Raw genomic sequence first — 19,959 nt, 5'->3', positions numbered from 1 at the left:
CGACTCCATTTTATAAAGGTGGAAGAAAGTTGGGTATATTCTTTGTGGTCTTATTATGAAAGCAGTAACACTCAATGAGAGAGTGATGACATATTAAATGACAAGTTGCGAGTGGTAGTGCAACACAATAACCCAACTAAACAAGTTGTGGTAGGTGAATATGCAACACAGTAACCCAACTCAACAAGTTATGGTAGGGCAACGTGCAACAAGTGCAACATAATAACATATAGAAGTGCAAAATGCCTATTGATTAATTGATAGGTCACGATCATGGACCTTTGTTGTTGTCTCTATTGTTACTTGCTCTACTTCTGTCTGCACTACATTCATTATTTTTCTGTGCAGTACCACAAGTTGCCCCATTGGGGACATTAGTCTTTCCAAAGTCTATATATAAAGCAACCTTTTACATTGCATTGCAATTCTGTATTGTTTGAAAATAACAAAATAACTTGTAGACATTGTTTGTTCTTGTTAAATATGAACACATATATATAAAGAGAGAGAGAGAGAGAGATCATTGTTTAGATCTATAGATTATGTTTCATCTCTTCTTTCACTTCTTGTCTGTAATAGCTACATGTTAACTCTTGCTCAGCTTTGTTATCCTTGTTTTTTAGCTGTATTTATATTTCTGTGTATGTACAACACAAAAGCAGTGTCAAATTCCTTGTAATTGTAAACATACTTGAAATAAAGCTGAATCTAATGGCTGGGCCCAGCCAACTGTTATCATAAACCTAAATTATTTGTATTGGGGACACCAAAAAATCCAAAACAGGAAACCAAATGGAATGAGTATGAAATCAGATTTATTTCAGACATTTTGATGGTACACGTTCATAATAAATCTGGTTCTCCCAGAAAAGAGGCTCCCAAACAAATAGGAGAATGTTATATGTGGCTGCTTTGGTGATATCAAAATGTACAACAAAATGACATGTGAGACAACAGAATAGACATTTCAGAGAAGAGGAGTTATGCCATGTGTGCTTCATAACTGCAAGAACATCAACATCCTGACCTCCTTCAGTGCAAATCCAAGAACTGCTGTTGGTATTTTGTGTGCAAGTATTGTTGCCTTTTGAGGATTCTCTGTCATGACACTACAAGTATCCTCTTGTCTGCATGACAGCGGATCCAGCAACCAAAAGACAGCCAGGCTAACTGAACTGATCTAAGGTAGAGAGGGCTGACTCACATTTCTGCTGCTCTTTGTTCGTGGTCTACTAATTACACTGCCTCTGCCTTGACTCTCTTAAGTTTTGTGGTGCGAAAGAGGGAGCAGCAACCCAGTAAAAAAAACAAAACAGATAGCTGTTTCATTATGTGGATCTGCCTGCTGGTAATGGTCAGATGTATGGTGATGGGGATATTTGGAGGCTTTTTAAGTGGTCGTCAGGGAGAGAGGGAGGGGAACATGAGGAGGAGAACAAAATGAGGGTAGAAGAAGAATGGAGAGAAAGACGGCTGCTGTTTTTTAAAAACGGCGTTGTGAGCTGCTGCTGCTGCTGCTCATTTTTGAAATGATGGCGCCGCCGCCGCCACCCATGCTCACGCCTCCTCCATAGCCTCCCCTGACATGCTGCCTCCATAGCCGCCGCCGCTGCTAAAGCTGCTGCCACCGGCGCTAAAGCTGCTGCCACCGCCGCTGCTATAGCCGCCACCGGCACCGCCGCCAAAGCCGAGGCCAAAACCGCCGCCACCGGCACCGCCGCCATAGCCGCCGCCTCCGCCTCCGCCTCCACCTGTTGATGAGAGTAACACGTTTTCAACTGATGGCTTTCTCATTTCTACTTTTACATTTCCATGCTCTGGCTTAGAAAATAATTTAATTGTTAAGAAATATGCTGATACATACCGGAGCTTGAGCTCTGAATGTGGATGGTTGCAGATCCACCGCCAGTGTTGATTCTGCAAAGAGATACACAAAGAATCAATTTGAGATACTGATGTTGCTGCCTGCCCAATGCGATGCAATGCAGTCTCTTAGTGTTTCAGAAGACTAGACGTCTTGTGACTCCAAAGCAGCTAAGCTTTTACCTTAATTCCTCTCCTTCCAGCAGTTTCCTGTAGGTGGCGATCTCAATGTCCAGAGCCAGCTTGATGTTCATCAGGTCCTGGTATTCGCGGACTTGGCGGGTCATGTCCTGTTTGGCTCTCTGCAGGGCATCTTCCAGATCCCTGATGCGGGCCTTGGCGTCTTTAACGGCCAGCTCACCGCGCTCCTCTGCCTCAGCGATCTGGGCCTCCAGGTTGACGCGCTGCAAGGTTTAAAAGTTAGCGATATTTGTCTTCTAAAAGCCTTCTTCATGTTCACAATAAATTTAGAAAAAATAACTTATTGAGCTTATAACTGTGAGCTAACCTGTCCCTTGACTGCCTCAATCTCATTCTGGAGGCGGCTAATCATGCGGTTGAGCTCAGCAATCTCACTCTTGGAACTGCGGAGGTCATCTCCGGCCTGGCCTGCATTGGTCTGCATCTCCTGGAACTGAAATAAAAACATTTGTATGTTGTTATTAGAGAATCCATAGACTATTCGCAGGATGCGTTTCATAATGGAGTTATTGTTGTTGAGATTACTTTCTCTATCTACCTACCCTCTGCTGATACCACTGCTCAGTCTCTGCACGGTTAGCATTGGCGATGGTCTCATACTGAGCCTTGACTTCAGCCACAATGGAGTCCATGTCCAGGTTACGGCTGTTGTCCATCTCCACAATGACTGAGGTGTCCTTGATCTGTCCCTGGAGCTCACGCAGTTCCTGCACAAAAGATATATGTCATTTAAAAAATTGAAAAGGTTAGAGTGTCAAGGCAGTACATTATCTCTTTCTCTTCTGTATCTGTGACCAAACAGACATAATAGGACAGTGGTGTGGTATATTTTTCTTACCGCCTCAAAGACGGCTCTGAGGAAGTTGATCTCATCTTGAAGGGAGTCGACCTTGGCCTCCAGCTCAACCTTGTTCATGTAGGCGCTATCTACATCCTGCAAGCAGAGCAGAGGACAAGGACGCGTTTGCATTGGTGACGGGTCAGGGGAAAAGGCAAAAATTCATTCCACTGCAGTTATCGACATGGCAGGACTCAACCCTCACCTTTTTGAGAAGCACAAACTCGTTCTCCACGCTGGCACGCTTGTTGATTTCATCTTCATATCTGACACAAAAACAGTGGAAAAAGTTAGCTGATGGAAAATGACTGTGGGCATCAACGGCTGCAGGTAAGCTATTGTGTTTCGAAGATTTTGTGCAGGTGTTAACTCACTTGCACTTGAAGTCCTCCACCAGGCCCTGCATGTTCCTCAGCTCTCCCTCCAGCTTGACCCTCTCGTTGCCGAGCCCATCCAGCTGCCTGCGCAGATTGGCGATGTAGGCCTCAAACATGGCGTCAATGTTGGAGCGGGTGGTGGTCTGATCCTGCAGCAGGCTCCACTTGGTCTCAAGCATCTTGTTCTGCTGCTCCAGGAAGCGAACCTAAAATGGAGAAATTGTTTCATGTTTAGAGCCACTCTTACTTGGTGGAATAGATATTCCACATATTTAATGTGTTCCTGGCAACGCCTGTTGTCACTTGAACACTTTCAGAAAACTGCAGGTAAAAAAGGGCAAAGAAGAGACTTTTCTTCATGTTTAGACACGCTGACTGTCGTCTTTAATCCGCTGTGCAGTCGCTCTAGTCGGACTTGCACTTGTTCTATGAGATCATTATTTGAGAACATCTGACGTGATCCTGAGAAACACATTTCACAGGTGACACACAAAAAAAGCTCTGCCATCTGGTTTTAAAACTTTGTGAAGGTAGAGCCCATCCCTCCACTTTGGGTGTGTACTTGTGCCTGTATTCTATCCAGGTGAGGTTTACCGTGCCACAACTGAACCTAGCCACTCCCCTTAAACCCCCGACCGTACCGCTCCCTCGCCTCCAGGACGCATACTTTCACTGAGTGAACTTGCCTGGCTCTGCCCTCAGTAATTACTGCTACATGCCTGAAGCCATTACCTGTCTCATCAACATCACATATACCATTTATGTGATGATTCTATGTAATAGAAAATAAACATTCCATACTTTCCTGCTACTACAGCTTGTTTGAATGTTTAATTGCACTATGTTTCATTTTGAAGCATCAAATAGTCAGAATTCTACTTTAGATGAGAGGGATAGGATCAAATCACCCTCACATGTGAACACCAATGAGGCATAGTATGAGCACACTGCAGAAAGAGCTAACTGAGCATTTTTCTCTCGCAGGGTGTGGTTAACTTGTTTGTCCTTTCTGCCTGAGAGACAAGGTCTCATTTATTCATAAAAGTATTGATTGGTCAAAGTAAAAAATCATCCCTCATCATTTGAAATAAATGACAAAAAGTTCACGTAGACATTTTTGCATTAGGCAATGCATTGCAAAGATGGGGCCCACTTTCTGCAGGACTGTTGAAAAGTTGTAAGTTCTTGCTGCCATGGGAATAGGCGATAACCTGATCCCTTCTTTCCCTCATACTGAGAGCCACCAGACAGTGGATATGACCACTCTAGTGTTTCCGTTCACTCCCTACCCACAGACAGCTGGCATGGGGCCAATTATTGTCAAAGAGAAGTTAAAATGAGTAACGGTCTGCTTTCAGTGTCAGTGCAGAGGCTAGCTGATGCACAGTATTGCCTTGGGAAGATGAGAGATGCCTGCACATCAGTTTTGGACGACTGATTAAATGATGTGCACATTATTCAGGTTAGGATCAGTTGCTGTGTAATAATTTATGAGCCCAGGTGGCCGCTTGGAGACTGTCTGTTGCAACTATATAATACAAAACAATTAACTCTACTCAACATCTGTTGTTCAACCAAATAACAGTTGTCATTTCAAAAACATATACATGACATGTCATGGTCAATCTAAATGCAGCCTTTCAGTGTTGTTATTGAATGGCCCTGGACAAAGGCTACTCACCTTGTCAATGAAGCTGGCGAAGCGGTTGTTTAGAGTCTTGATCTGCTCTTTCTCATGGGTTCGGACGGTCTGGATGTTGGGGTCGATATCAATGTTCATGGGGGACAGCAGGCTCTGGTTGCACTGGACGGCTGTGATGGGTGCGATCATGCCGCCGCCGAAACCACCGCCGCCGCCCGAAACCACCGCCGCCGCCGCCGAAACCACCGCCGCCGCCGCCGCCGAAACCACCGCCGCTGCCGTAACCACCGCCGCCGCCGCTGCCGTAACCACCACCACCACCGAAACTACTTCCACTACTGAAACCACCTCCACCACCAGAGGCAAAACCGTAGCCGCCACCACCGATGCTTTGCTTGCTCATTGACATGCCGGATGACATCCTCGGTCCTGATCTGACAACCATCGATCTTGAGGAGTAAGATCGGCCACCGCCGCCGCCGCCAATACCACCACCACCACCACCACTACTACTGAAGCTACTCATGCTCATCCCGGAGCCTCCACTGCTCATCCTTTTTGTGGTAAATGCCATGGCTGCTTTTATTTCCTCTGCAAGGTAAGGATTCACAGAGAAAACAGAGAGGTGGAGCGCACTAAGAGGAGAGTCAAGTCCCTCTAAGTACCTTCTCCTTATCAGTGATGGGTTTATATCTGCCTTCAACTGTGGAGGAGGTCCCAGTGAGCTCCACCTCCTCTGCACCCTCCCCTCAACCCTCCACCCTCCTCCAATTACCTGTATCCTGGAAGGGGCACTCCCAGGCAGATGGATTGGCTTGGAGTAGCTCAGCCTGTCAGACAGGTAACAGTGCCACCCCTGTAAAGCTATCGGGGCGCGACACACCCAGGTGCTCGCAGAGGAATGGCAGTAGAGCCAGGGGATAGAACTTGACAGATTGTATAGTTATATATTGAATTCCACCATCTTGTTATTTATGCGTTCATGCCTGCAGTTTGTAGTTGCTTGAGGGCACTGTACATACTGTCTTCAATACTCATGACAGGTCTTATAATAGTTTGCTCCGGTCACCAAAGTTCAGTTAGAGTGACTTGTTTTTTTTAAACTTAGTTACACATAATAAAAAAATTTCAACATTTCAACCTTAAAAATATCATTTTCAACTTGGATCTTGGTTGCATTACTGCCAGCTTGCAGGCGACAGAACATCAGGAGTCAAAGGTAGACGAGATTCTTTGCTCTGACAGAATTGGAATGGTTGCTACCTGTTGAAACCCATCTCAATAACTCTGATGTAGGTGTTGGCTTCCTGGCCTCTGTACTGTACTATAGCGGCATCTAAATGAGCTGGAGGGCAAAAGTGAGGTAACAGTGCCACCACTGTAAAGCTATCGGGCGCGACACACCCAGGTGCTCGCAGAGGAATGGCAGTAGAGCCAGGGGTGAGAGTGGGGATGAAGAAATGTTTACAAAGACATTTTTACTAGTTTTGCCTGTGTTGTCCTGCAAGGTTTGGGTTGTCGGAAGGGTTGGGAGGTTGTGTTGGGAATCTATATAATCACAGATCCACCATTTTCTTTCAAGATCATTAACCCTCCCGTTGTCCTCACGCTGTATACAAGAACAAGGCGACGGGTCACTTTGACCCGAGGACAAGGGGGAGGGAGATAGGTCAGACCTGCGTGAAGACGGTGTTGGGTCACTTTGACCTGAGGATAAGGGGGGGAGAGGTCAGACTGGTGTGAAGATGGCGTGAAGACGGCGTTGGGTCACTTTGATCCGAGGACAAGGGTGGGGGGAGAGGTCTTACCTGCGTGAAGATGGCATTGGGTCACTTTGACCCGAGGACAAGGGGGGGGGGATAGGTCAGACCTGCGTGAAGATGGACCTGCGTGAAGATGGCATGAAGACGGCGTTGGGTTACTTTGACCCGAGGACAAGGGGGAGTTTCAAGAACACGCTGTCACTTTGACCCGAGGACAAGAACAAGGGCGACGGGTCACTTTGACCCAGGACAAGGACAAGGGGGAGACCTGCGGGATTACCAGGGGATAGGTCAGAAGATGGCGTGAAGATGGCGTTGGGTCACTTTGACCCGAGGACAAGGGGGAGAGGGGGAGGGGTGGCGTGAAGATGGGGGTCACTTTGACCCGAGGACAAGGGGGAGGGGGAGGGGTCAGACTGGCGTGAAGATGGTGACGGGTCACTTTGACCCGGGATTACCAGGGGATAGGTTCGGTCAGACTGGCGTGAAGATGGCGTTGGGTCACTTTGACCCGAGGACAAGGGGGAGGGGGAGAGGTCATACCTGCGTGAAGATGGTGTTGGGTCACTTTGACCCGAGGACAAGGGGGGAGGGGGAGAGGTCAGACCTGCGTGAAGATGGCATGAAGATGGCATGAAGACGGCGTTGGGTCACTTTGACCCGAGGACAAGGGGGAGGTTCCACGCTGTATACAAGAACAAGGCGACGGGTCACTTTGACCCGAGGACAAGGGGGGGGGGGGAGGGGTCAGACTGGTGTGAAGATGGCGTGAAGACGGCATTGGGTCACTTTGACCCGAGGACAAGGGGGGAGGGGTCAGACTGGCGTGAAGACGGCGTTGGGTCACTTTGACCCGAGGACAAGGGGCGAGAGGTCAGACCTGCGTGAAGATGGCATGAAGATGGCGTTGGGTCACTTTGACCCGAGTCACTCACTTTGACCCGGGATTACCAGGGGATAGGTTCGGTCAGACCGGCGACGAAGGGTCCGTCCGCAGCGTTGGGTACGCGGCGTTAGGTCCACGGCGTTGGGTCCGCTTTGACCTGAGGACCAAGGCGCCGGTGGCTGCGTGAACACGGCGTTGGGTCGCTTTGACCCGAGGACAAGGGATGTAGGGCTCTCACAGACACACATCCCTACACCTGAAGCGCACCGCAGTGTTGGGTCACTTTGACCCGAGGACACGGGATGTAGGGCGGTGTGCGAGCGCGTCGTTCGTTGGGTCGCTTTGACCCGAGGAAAAGAGTTGCACCAAGAAGACTCATTGTAGTCTAATTCACCACTCATCAAATGCTAATAGTATGCATACATTTAAGATGATGGTTGTCGTCTCTTGAAGCCATTGTTTACTTACATAGCCATGACCATTGAAACTTCATCAAAACGTAGGCAGAGTTCATTTGACTTGGCTGCATTTAGTATTTAAGATGGGCAACACCTCTAAAACCTTAAAACACCTCTAAAACATTAAATAAAGACGTTATACAATATTAAACTGCATTAGTTTTTAACCTAGGCATGCCTAATCATGCCTAGGTGTGCCAAGTAAACTTGTCTACATATAAATGATAGTAGACAGGTTAAAAAGCATAGGATGATTATACAAACGTACAAAGCTAGAGAGACAGGCTAATATGGCCCGTGTCCTCTTCATCCTCCTCCGCATCCTGGCTCTTCTTTGACGAATTCTTCGCCTCAGTTGGGCAGCCTCCTCTTCAGCTTCTCTATAAAGCACACCGACAGCAATGGCAACCACCAGCCTCTGATCCATTTTGATGCCTTAATAATTCTTAATAATTCTATCTAATTTTCTAATGTCTAATGTCGGATTTAGTTTGTCCTCATTCATTCGTTTGATCACCAGCGGCCACTTGTTTGATCACCAGCGGCCACCCTAACCATAACAACCTTTTTCCCGCCATTGGCGTTTTATTATATGCAGATGTAACACAAAATATATACATATTAATATTTTAATATTTTCTAAATGAAAACGAAAAAGGCAGGGTTGTGTTTTATATCATATTTCGTTTTATTGTCAATATATATATGACTGAAGATAACCGGAGTAGGCGGGACCGACGAGCTGAGTTGGTGACGTCGTGACGTTGGTGACGTCATCAAGTTCGCTGCTGTTCCAATTGCAAAATGACCGTACTGCGTCCTCCCATCCTCGGGACTCAGACTTGGATAGTACTCCCGAGTCGAACTATCCAAGTCTGAACTAGCAAGTTTGCAAGTCCAAACTTGACGATACTTGGTATTGAGAAAGGGCCAAGGTGTCTCATTACCAAGGTGTCACACAAGAAACATCTCATGATGGGTAAAAGCAAAGAGCTCTCTCAAGACCTTCGCAACCTTATTGTTGCAAAACATACTGATGGCATTGGTTACAGAAGGATTTCTAAACTTCTGAATGTTCCAGTGAGCACTGTTGGGGCCATAATCCGGAAGTGGAAAGAACATAATTTCACCATAAACCGGCCACGACCAGGTGCTCCTCGCAAGATGAGTGACAGAGGAGTGAAAATAATTATCAGAAGAGTTGTCCAAGAGCCAAGGACCACTTGTGGAGAGCTTCAGAAAGACCTGGAATTAGCAGGTACAGTTGTTTCAAAGAAAACAGTAAGTAATGCACTCAACCGCCGTGGCCTGTATGCACGCTCACCACGCAAGACTCCATTGCTGAAGAAAAAGCGTGTTGAAGCTCATTTAAAGTTTGCTGCACAACATTTAGACAAGCCTGTGAAATACTGGGAGGATATAGTCTGGTCAGATGAGACCAAAATTGAACTCTTTGGATGCCATAATACACACCATGTTTGGAGGTCAAATGGCACTGCACATCACCCCAAAAACACCATACCAACAGTGAAGTTTGGAGGTGGGAACATCATGGTGTGGGGCTGTTTTTCAGCATACGGCACTGGCAAACTTCATATAATTGAAGGAAGGATGAATGGAAAAATGTACCGAGACATTCTTGATAAAAATCTGCTGCCATCTACCAGGATGATGAAGATGAATTATGAAGATGATCCCAAACACACAGCCAAGGAAACTCTCAATTGGTTTCAGGGAAAGAAAATAAAGCTGCTAGAATGGCCCAGCCAATCACCTGACTTGAATCCAATAGAAAATCCATGGAAAGAACTGAAGATCAGAGTTCATAGAAGAGGCCCACGGAACCTTCAAGATTTGAAGACTGTTTGTGTGGAAGAATGGGCCAAAATCACACCTGAGCAATGCATGCGACTAGTTTCTCCATACAGGAGGCGTCTTGAAGCTGTCATTACCAACAAAGGCTTTTGTTCAAAGTATTAAATAAATTTCAGTAAGCGTGTTCAATACTTTTTCCCTGTGTCATTCCAGTTTATTACACATAACCTCTGGTTCTGAAAAGTGAGGTGACTTAAACTTGCATTCTTTCTACTGGCGGTGACTCGTTTGAGAAGTCTGATTGTATAGAAGTCTATGAAAACATGACTTCACACTTGATTTATTATCTCAGTAAGCATTGTTAACATATGTTCGTGGGGACGGCGTTATCAGCTGTAAGTATGAGGCCGTGCTGAGAGCAGCCATCACATCAACAACAACCCTAGCACACAAGCTGTGGTAGGGCAACGTGCATGATAACCCAACTTAACAAGCTGTGATTGGGTGACTTGCCACACAATAACCTATCTCAACAAGCTGTTATGTGTTTTTGTATGTATCAGAAAGTTGCAAGCTAAAATGCAAATTTTATAGGTCAAGTCTTTGAATAGCACACAGAAACACTCTGAAATTGGCTAATGGGGGACGCAGTAAAGTCCGTCCAGCAATTTCAAAAAGAGTTTCATATCCCAGAACACACTGTTATCGTTACCTCCAAATCAGGAGTTATTTGAACTCGACTCCATATTATAAAGGTGGAAGAAAGTTTGGTATATTCTTTGTGGTCTTATTATGAAAGCAGTAACACTCAATGAGAGAGTGATGACATATTAAATGACAAGTTGCGAGTGGTAGTGCAACACAATAACCCAACTAAACAAGTTGTGGTAGGTGAATATGCAACACAGTAACCCAACTCAACAAGTTATGGTAGGGCAACGTGCAACATAACATATAGAAGTGCAAAATGCCTATTGATTAATTGATAGGTCACGATCATGGACCTTTGTTGTTGTCTCTATTGTTACTTGCTCTACTTCTGTCTGCACTACATTCATTATTTTTCTGTGCAGTACCACAAGTTGCCCCATTGGGGACATTAGTCTTTCCAAAGTCTATATATAAAGCAACCTTTTACATTGCATTGCAATTCTGTATTGTTTGAAAACAACAAAATAACTTGTAGACATTGTTTGTTCTTGTTAAATATAAACACATATATATAAAGAGAGAGAGAGAGAGAGATCATTGTTTAGATCTATAGATTATGTTTCATCTCTTCTTTCACTTCTTGTCTGTAATAGCTACATGTTAACTCTTGCTCAGCTTTGTTATCCTTGTTTTTTAGCTGTATTTATATTTCTGTGTATGTACAACACAAAAGCAGTGTCAAATTCCTTGTAATTGTAAACATACTTGAAATAAAGCTGAATCTAATGGCTGGGCCCAGCCAACTGTTATCATAAACCTAAATTATTTGTATTGGGGACACCAAAAAATCCAAAACAGGAAACCAAATGGAATGAGTATGAAATCAGATTTATTTCAGACATTTTGATGGTACACGTTCATAATAAATCTGGTTCTCCCAGAAAAGAGGCTCCCAAACAAATAGGAGAATGTTATATGTGGCTGCTTTGGTGATATCGAAATGTACAACAAAATGACATGTGAGACAACAGAATAGACATTTCAGAGAAGAGGAGTTATGCCATGTGTGCTTCATAACTGCAAGAACATCAACATCCTGACCTCCTTCAGTGCAAATCCAAGAACTGCTGTTGGTATTTTGTGTGCAAGTATTGTTGCCTTTTGAGGATTCTCTGTCATGACACTACAAGTATCCTCTTGTCTGCATGACAGCGGATCCAGCAACCAAAAGACAGCCAGGCTAACTGAACTGATCTAAGGAAGAGAGGGCTGACTCACATTTCTGCTGCTCTTTGTTCGTGGTCTACTAATTACGCTGCCTCTGCCTTGACTCTCTTAAGTTTTGTGGTGCGAAAGAGGGAGCAGCAACCCAGTAAAAAAACAAAACAGATAGCTGTTTCATTATGTGGATCTGCCTGCTGGTAATGGTCAGATGCAGATTTTTCTGAGGCTGTCACGTCTCCAGGGAGTATGGTGATGGGGATATTTGGAGGCTTTTTAAGTGGTCGTCAGGGAGAGAGGGAGGGGAACATGAGGAGGAGAACAAAATGAGGGTAGAAGAAGAATGGAGAGAAAGACGGCTGCTGTTTTTAAAAACGGCGTTGTGAGCTGCTGCTGCTGCTGCTCATTTTTGAAATGATGGCGCCGCCGCCGCCACCCATGCTCACGCCTCCTCCATAGCCTCCCCCTGACATGCTGCCTCCATAGCCGCCGCCGCTGCTAAAGCTGCTGCCACCGGCGCTAAAGCTGCTGCCACCGCCGCTGCTATAGCCGCCACCGGCACCGCCGCCAAAGCCGAGGCCAAAACCGCCGCCACCGGCACCGCCGCCATAGCCGCCGCCTCCGCCTCCGCCTCCACCTGTTGATGAGAGTAACACGTTTTCAACTGATGGCTTTCTCATTTCTACTTTTACATTTCCATGCTCTGGCTTAGAAAATAATTTAATTGTTAAGAAATATGCTGATACATACCGGAGCTTGAGCTCTGAATGTGGATGGTTGCAGATCCACCGCCAGTGTTGATTCTGCAAAGAGATACACAAAGAATCAATTTGAGATACTGATGTTGCTGCCTGCCCAATGCGATGCAATGCAGTCTCTTAGTGTTTCAGAAGACTAGACGTCTTGTGACTCCAAAGCAGCTAAGCTTTTACCTTAATTCCTCTCCTTCCAGCAGTTTCCTGTAGGTGGCGATCTCAATGTCCAGAGCCAGCTTGATGTTCATCAGGTCCTGGTATTCGCGGACTTGGCGGGTCATGTCCTGTTTGGCTCTCTGCAGGGCATCTTCCAGATCCCTGATGCGGGCCTTGGCGTCTTTAACGGCCAGCTCACCGCGCTCCTCTGCCTCAGCGATCTGGGCCTCCAGGTTGACGCGCTGCAAGGTTTAAAAGTTAGCGATATTTGTCTTCTAAAAAGCCTTCTTCATGTTCACAATAAATTTAGAAAAAATAACTTATTGAGCTTATAACTGTGAGCTAACCTGTCCCTTGACTGCCTCAATCTCATTCTGGAGGCGGCTAATCATGCGGTTGAGCTCAGCAATCTCACTCTTGGAACTGCGGAGGTCATCTCCGGCCTGGCCTGCATTGGTCTGCATCTCCTGGAACTGAAATAAAAACATTTGTATGTTGTTATTAGAGAATCCATAGACTATTCGCAGGATGCGTTTCATAATGGAGTTATTGTTGTTGAGATTACTTTCTCTATCTACCTACCCTCTGCTGATACCACTGCTCAGTCTCTGCACGGTTAGCATTGGCGATGGTCTCATACTGAGCCTTGACTTCAGCCACAATGGAGTCCATGTCCAGGTTACGGCTGTTGTCCATCTCCACAATGACTGAGGTGTCCTTGATCTGTCCCTGGAGCTCACGCAGTTCCTGCACAAAAGATATATGTCATTTAAAAAATTGAAAAGGTTAGAGTGTCAAGGCAGTACATTATCTCTTTCTCTTCTGTATCTGTGACCAAACAGACATAATAGGACAGTGGTGTGGTATATTTTTCTTACCGCCTCAAAGACGGCTCTGAGGAAGTTGATCTCATCTTGAAGGGAGTCGACCTTGGCCTCCAGCTCAACCTTGTTCATGTAGGCGCCATCTACATCCTGCAAGCAGAGCAGAGGACAAGGACGCATTTGCATTGGTGACGGGTCAGGGGAAAAGGCAAAAATTCATTCCACTGCAGTTATCGACATGGCAGGACTCAACCCTCACCTTTTTGAGAAGCACAAACTCGTTCTCCACGCTGGCACGCTTGTTGATTTCATCTTCATATCTGACACAAAAACAGTGGAAAAAGTTAGCTGATGGAAAATGACTGTGGGCATCAACGGCTGCAGGTAAGCTATTGTGTTTCGAAGATTTTGTGCAGGTGTTAACTCACTTGCACTTGAAGTCCTCCACCAGGCCCTGCATGTTCCTCAGCTCTCCCTCCAGCTTGACCTTCTCGTTGCCGAGCCCATCCAGCTGCCTGCGCAGATTGGCGATGTAGGCCTCAAACATGGCGTCAATGTTGGAGCGGGTGGTGGTCTGATCCTGCAGCAGGCTCCACTTGGTCTCAAGCATCTTGTTCTGCTGCTCCAGGAAGCGAACCTAAAATGGAGAAATTGTTTCATGTTTAGAGCCACTCTTACTTGGTGGAATAGATATTCCACATATTTAATGTGTTCCTGGCAACGCCTGTTGTCACTTGAACACTTTCAGAAAACTGCAGATAAAAAAGGGCAAAGAAGAGACTTTTCTTCATGTTTAGACACGCTTTTCTTTGTTTTACATGTTTAGCCACACCTGTGTGTGACTTTCCCAAACAAAAGGCTCTTTTATGCACCAGTTCTGGCAGCTGCCATATTAAAATTTAATATTATTATATGCCCCCTCGTGCTCCAGTCGCTGTGCAGTCGCTCTAGACTTGCACTTGTTCTATGAGATCATTATTTGAGAACATCTGACGTGATCCTGAGAAACACATTTCACAGGAGACACACAAAAAAAGCTCTGCCATCTGGTTTTAAAACTTTGTAGAAGGTAGAGCCCATCCCTCCACTTTGGGTGTGTACTTGTGCCTGTATTCTATCCAGGTGAGGTTTACCGTGCCACAACTGAACCTAGCCACTCCCCTTAAACCCCCGACCGTACCGCTCCCTCGCCTCCAGGACGCATACTTTCACTGAGTGAACTTGCCTGGCTCTGCCCTCAGTAATTACTGCTACATGCCTGAAGCCATTACCTGTCTCATCAACATCACATATACCATTTATGTGATGACTCTATGTAATAGAAAATAAACATTCCATACTTTCCTGCTACTACAGCTTGTTTGAATGTTTCATTGCACTATGTTTCATTTTGAAGCATCAAATAGTCAGAATTCTACTTTAGATGAGAGGGATAGGATCAAATCACCCTCACATGTGAACACCAATGAGGCATAGTATGAGCACACTGCAGAAAGAGCTAACTGAGCATTTTTCTCTCGCAGGGTGTGGTTAACTTGTTTGTCCTTTCTGCCCGAGAGACAAGGTCTCATTTATTCATAAAAGTATTGATTGGTCAAAGTAAAAAATCATCCCTCATCATTTGAAATAAATGACAAAAAGTTCACGCAGACATTTTTGTATTAGGCAATGCATTGCAAAGATGGGGCCCAAAGTTGTAAGTTCTTGCTGCCATGGGAATAGGCGACAACCTGATCCCTTCTTTCCCTCATACTGAGAGCCACCAGACAGTGGATATGACCACTCTAGTGTTTCCGTTCACTCCCTACCCACAGACAGCTGGCATGGGGCCAATTATTGTCAAAGAGAAGTTAAAATGAGTAACGGTCTGCTTTCAGTGTCAGTGCAGAGGCTAGCTGATGCACAGTATTGCCTTGGGAAGATGAGAGATGCCTGCACATCAGTTTTGGACGACTGATTAAATGATGTGCACATTATTCAGGTTAGGATCAGTTGCTGTGTAATAATTTATGAGCCCAGGTGGCCGCTTGGAGACTGTCTGTTGCAACTATATAATACAAAACAATTAACTCTACTGTGTGCACTTTTGCAGTGCATCACATGATCAACATCTGTTGTTCAACCAAATAACAGTTGTCATTTCAAAAACATATACATGACATGTCATGGTCAATCTAAATGCAGCCTTTCGGTGTTGTTATTGAATGGCCCTGGACAAAGGCTACTCACCTTGTCAATGAAGCTGGCGAAGCGGTTGTTTAGAGTCTTGATCTGCTCTTTCTCATGGGTTCGGACGGTCTGGATGTTGGGGTCGATATCAATGTTCACGGGGGACAGCAGGCTCTGGTTGCACTGGACGGCTGTGATGGGTGCGATCATGCATCCACCGAAACCACCGCCGCCGCCCGCCGCCGCCGCCCCAAACCACCGCCGCCGCCCCGAAACCACCGCCGCCGCCGCTGGCAAACCACCGCCGCCCGTAACCACCGCCGAAACCACCACCACCACCACCACCACCACCGAAACTACTTCCACTACTGAAACCACCTCCACCACCAGAGGCAAAACCGTAGCCGCCACCACCACCGATGCTTTGCTTGCTCATTGACATGCCGGATGACATCCTCGGTCCTGATCTGACAACCATCGATCTTGAGGAGTAAGATCGGCCACCGCCGCCGCCGCCACCACCACCACCACCACTACTACTGAAGCTACTCATGCTCATCCCGGAGCCTCCACTGCTCATCCTTTTTGTGGTAAATGCCATGGCTGCTTTTATTTCCTCTGCAAGGTAAGGATTCACAGAGAAAAAGGGGAACAGAAAAAAGGTTTAACAGAGAGGTGGAGCGCACTAAGAGGAGAGTCAAGTCCCTCTAAGTACCTTCTCCTTATCAGTGATGGGTTTATATCTGCCTTCAACTGTGGAGGAGGTCCCAGTGAGCTCCACCTCCTCTGCACCCTCCCCTCAACCTCCTCCAATTACCTGTATCCTGGAAGGGGCACTCCCAGGCAGATGGATTGGCTTGGAGTAGCTCAGCCTGTCAGACAGGTAACAGTGCCACCCCTGTAAAGCTATCGGGGCGGGACACACCCAGGTGCTCGCAGAGGAATGGCAGTAGAGCCAGGGGTGAGAGTGAGGATGAAGAAATGTTCGCAAAGACATTTTTACTAGTTTTGCCTGGGTTGTTCTGCAAGGTTTGGGTTGTCGGAAGGTTTGGGAGGTTGTGTTGGGAATCTATATACTCACAGATCCACCATTTTCTTTCAAGATCATTAAAATATGATATGATGTTATCAATGAAGTTTCAATTGGTAAAATCTCACTTGACTTGCGGAACAAGTGACCAGCTGTTGTCAAAGCATGTTTGAATGGATGCATGTATATACATTGTATCTATACATTAGTCCATAGATTCCTACACATTGTTCTATACCCAAAATGAGTTGCATTATGTCATACTCTCTCAGATACATGTCAAGAAGCAGGAAAACATTAAATTGACAGAATTCTTCCAGGAGTTTGGAATATATGTAGCAGAGAACAGAACATATGGGGAATCAAAGCATGCTTTGTGAATATAATCTAGGACTTTTTATGGAGTTAGAGTGACAAAGAGATGACAGGTTGGACTCAAAAAAGAAAGCGGAACTTAATTCAAGAAATAGTTATTGGTGTTGATTTTGTTTGTGGTTGTGGGTTCACTTTCACTTTCTCAAAGAATGGCACCAAAAGTAAAAGTTGTTTTAGATTCAGGAGTAACATGAAGAGAGTGAACAACCTTAATAACCCCCAAGAGAAAACGTGATAGAACTTGACAGATTGTGTAGTTATATAATGAATTCCACCATCTTGTTATTTATGCGTTCATGCCTGCAGTTTGTAGTTGCTTGAGGGCACTGTACATACTGTCTTCAATACTCATGACAGGTCTTATAATAGTTTGCTCCGGTCACCAAAGTTCAGTTAGAGTGACTTCTGGTTTTTTTAAACTTAGTTACACATAATAAAAAAATGATTGCGCCTTTTCTAAACATTTCAACCTTAAAAATATCATTTTCAACTTGGATCTTGGTTGCATTACTGCCAGCTTGCAGGCGACAGAACATCAGGAGTCAAAGGTAGACGAGATTCTTTGCTCTGACAGAATTGGAATGGTTGCTACCTGTTGAAACCCATCTCAATAACTCTGATGTAGGTGTTGGCTTCCTGGCCTCTGTATTGTACTATAGCGGCATCTAAATGAGCTGGAGGGCAAAAGTGAGTCACACCCCAAAAGAAAATGCCAGTACTTCACTCTCACTTACAACATTCTCTTGTGTAAGAATTACATTCATATGCAATGCACTGCATCTTCATCAGACTTTGCATTTAATAAGTTTTAGGGGAAACGCATATCAGAAAATATGTTCATATCTGTTAACATTGTCTGCTGGTGCATCTGCAGTTCTTTCCCGTATGATATGGGTACATCATCTAAGCCACAGTTAAATTGTGGGTAATGCCAGGAAACTACCTTGATTGTGGTTGGGGAAAGATTGTAGCCTTGCATTCATTGAGACCTGGTTGGCCTCAATAATCAGTGAGATCAACCTGGTGAACCTGGTTAATTTCATACGCAAGAATCTATCCAAACCGTGAACTGATTGTGTGACACGGCCATTTACTTTACATCCAAGATATGCATTATTTTTCTTGTTGACTATGGAAAGCAGTGATGGGGTCTGCCAAAGCACTTGTTGTGCTTTGCTCTGAGTGCTTTAATGCTCTCTGTCCCACTGCCGTACAAAAGGTAACAAGATCCACTCATGCTTTCAGATATAAAGGGGAAGGGGAACTAGGCCCAAATGGATACATGGTACTGAAAGATGATGGTATTCTAACATTCTAAATCTATCCAGTTATTCAACTTTTAGTCTGACACGTACCGGGCCATTAAAGTAACTACAACGTAAACCCTTCCGCTTTGTTTTTTGGTACTCCGAGCCCATAGTATTTGATGCGCGGTGTAAACAATATGATTTAAAGGAATAAAGAAAATGATGTGCATATTTGGTCTGCACATACTATGGCCCTATGATGAACATATCCCTGCTGCAAAAAAAATAATGAATGTGTTAAAACGAGGGCCTCGCTTATAACATTTGTAACCTCTTCAGCCATAAAATAAACATCACCAATGCATATCACCGAAAGACATTGGACTATCAAATGAAAGCTTATTAACCTTCCTTTACCTGCAGTAGCACCCACAAATCTGGTACATGATTGTATTTGATCTCACAAGATGAGACCGGTGACATTTCAGGTTTTCTTGTCAGCGCATGTCATGGAATGTTCACAAGCTCATTTTCTCTGTGAGAACCATTCTTGAGATGGGAGTTTACTCTACTGAAACTTGGCAAGAAGAACTGCTGAGAAGACAGAGCAATTAAACAAAGATGAGTTGTTTCTGATGTGTAATACATGCTCTTCTGTACAAGCACTGTCCAATTGGGACAGTGCTTGTATCAAAGAGGGTTGTAATTTGATACTGACACTGTATCTGGCGTCTAACTTGGCCATGACAAGGACATACACAGTAATGCACAGTGTGCCACACCTCAGTGGTCCAGTCAGCGAGTCAAGAACATTGAGATACTTTGCAGAACACAATGTCATGTCATAAACACAAGTAATGACCCACCTTTTTTCTTCATTTGTTTTACACTAATCATCTGTTAGAAGAGTTTCCCTTGTATTGTTGTATTGGTTTGATTTAGATTTAAATTCAAGTACAAGTGCACCAGGGCCAAAGCTCATGTACAGTACTCAGTTGAATATCTTCAAGCAACTACCTTTTGCAAAAACAGAGGAATGGGAGGTGCATTAATAAGGGCCAACAACAATGAACCTCCACCTGTGTGGAGAAACATGAAAAGAAGGTAAAATCCTAAGTAGACAGGACACCTGAATAATATGTTGCTAAGAAGTGAGGCCTGTTGGACTGACATGGATGTTGTATTTGATAGATTGTTGACAGTTTTGTATGTTAATAACCTGTTTTCACTGAAAAATGTGTAGGTGTTGGCTTCCTGACCTCTGTACTGTACTATAGCGGCATCTAAATGAGCTGGAGGGCAAAAGTGAGTCACACCCCCAAAAGAAAATGCCAGTACTTCACTCTCACTTACAACATTCTCTTATGTAAGAATTACATTCATATGCAATGCACTGCATCTTCATCAGACTTTGCATTTAATAAGTTTTAGGGGAAACGCATATCAGAAAATATGTTCATATCTGTTAACATTGTCTGCTGGTGCATCTGCAGTTGTAACACTACACACCAATATTTATGTCTCAAAAAAGTGTCCCCAGCAACGCATGTAAACTGTTATTTGAAAGTGAATTTTACAACAACTTTTTATTTGGTCATTCTCTGAACCACCTAAGTTTAGCAACACAAATGCAAATCCCTAAGATAAATGTGCTTTAGCTCCCCATCCCTGATTTGGTCTAGACAGAC

At 44.9% G+C, this 19,959-nt stretch overlaps 2 protein-coding genes across 2 annotated transcripts; both read right to left on the bottom strand.

The window, feature by feature from the left end:
• Window positions 1-1,469: 1,469 nt before the first annotated feature.
• Window positions 1,470-5,398, bottom strand: LOC129099269 (keratin, type II cytoskeletal 8-like). Its single transcript, XM_054608442.1, is given in 10 exon segments — window positions 1,470-1,751; window positions 1,865-1,917; window positions 2,047-2,267; window positions 2,372-2,497; window positions 2,607-2,771; window positions 2,903-2,998; window positions 3,108-3,168; window positions 3,277-3,485; window positions 4,961-5,137; window positions 5,139-5,398. Coding segments are annotated over 10 exon segments (1,530 nt in total). The 5' UTR covers window positions 5,367-5,398; the 3' UTR covers window positions 1,470-1,557.
• A 6,005-nt stretch (window positions 5,399-11,403) lies between these two features.
• Window positions 11,404-16,275, bottom strand: LOC129099242 (keratin, type II cytoskeletal 8-like). The gene is given in 10 exon segments (XM_054608407.1): window positions 11,404-12,352; window positions 12,466-12,518; window positions 12,648-12,868; window positions 12,974-13,099; window positions 13,209-13,373; window positions 13,505-13,600; window positions 13,710-13,770; window positions 13,879-14,087; window positions 15,680-15,859; window positions 15,861-16,275. Coding segments are annotated over 10 exon segments (1,740 nt in total). The 5' UTR covers window positions 16,221-16,275; the 3' UTR covers window positions 11,404-12,083.
• Window positions 16,276-19,959: the final 3,684 nt, after the last annotated feature.

Source organism: Anoplopoma fimbria, chromosome 12 (genome assembly GCF_027596085.1).
Source record: "Anoplopoma fimbria isolate UVic2021 breed Golden Eagle Sablefish chromosome 12, Afim_UVic_2022, whole genome shotgun sequence".
Classification (NCBI taxonomy): Eukaryota; Metazoa; Chordata; class Actinopteri; order Perciformes; family Anoplopomatidae; genus Anoplopoma; species Anoplopoma fimbria.
Note: the sequence above shows the minus strand (reverse complement) of the source record. Positions and strands in the feature narration are given on the sequence as shown.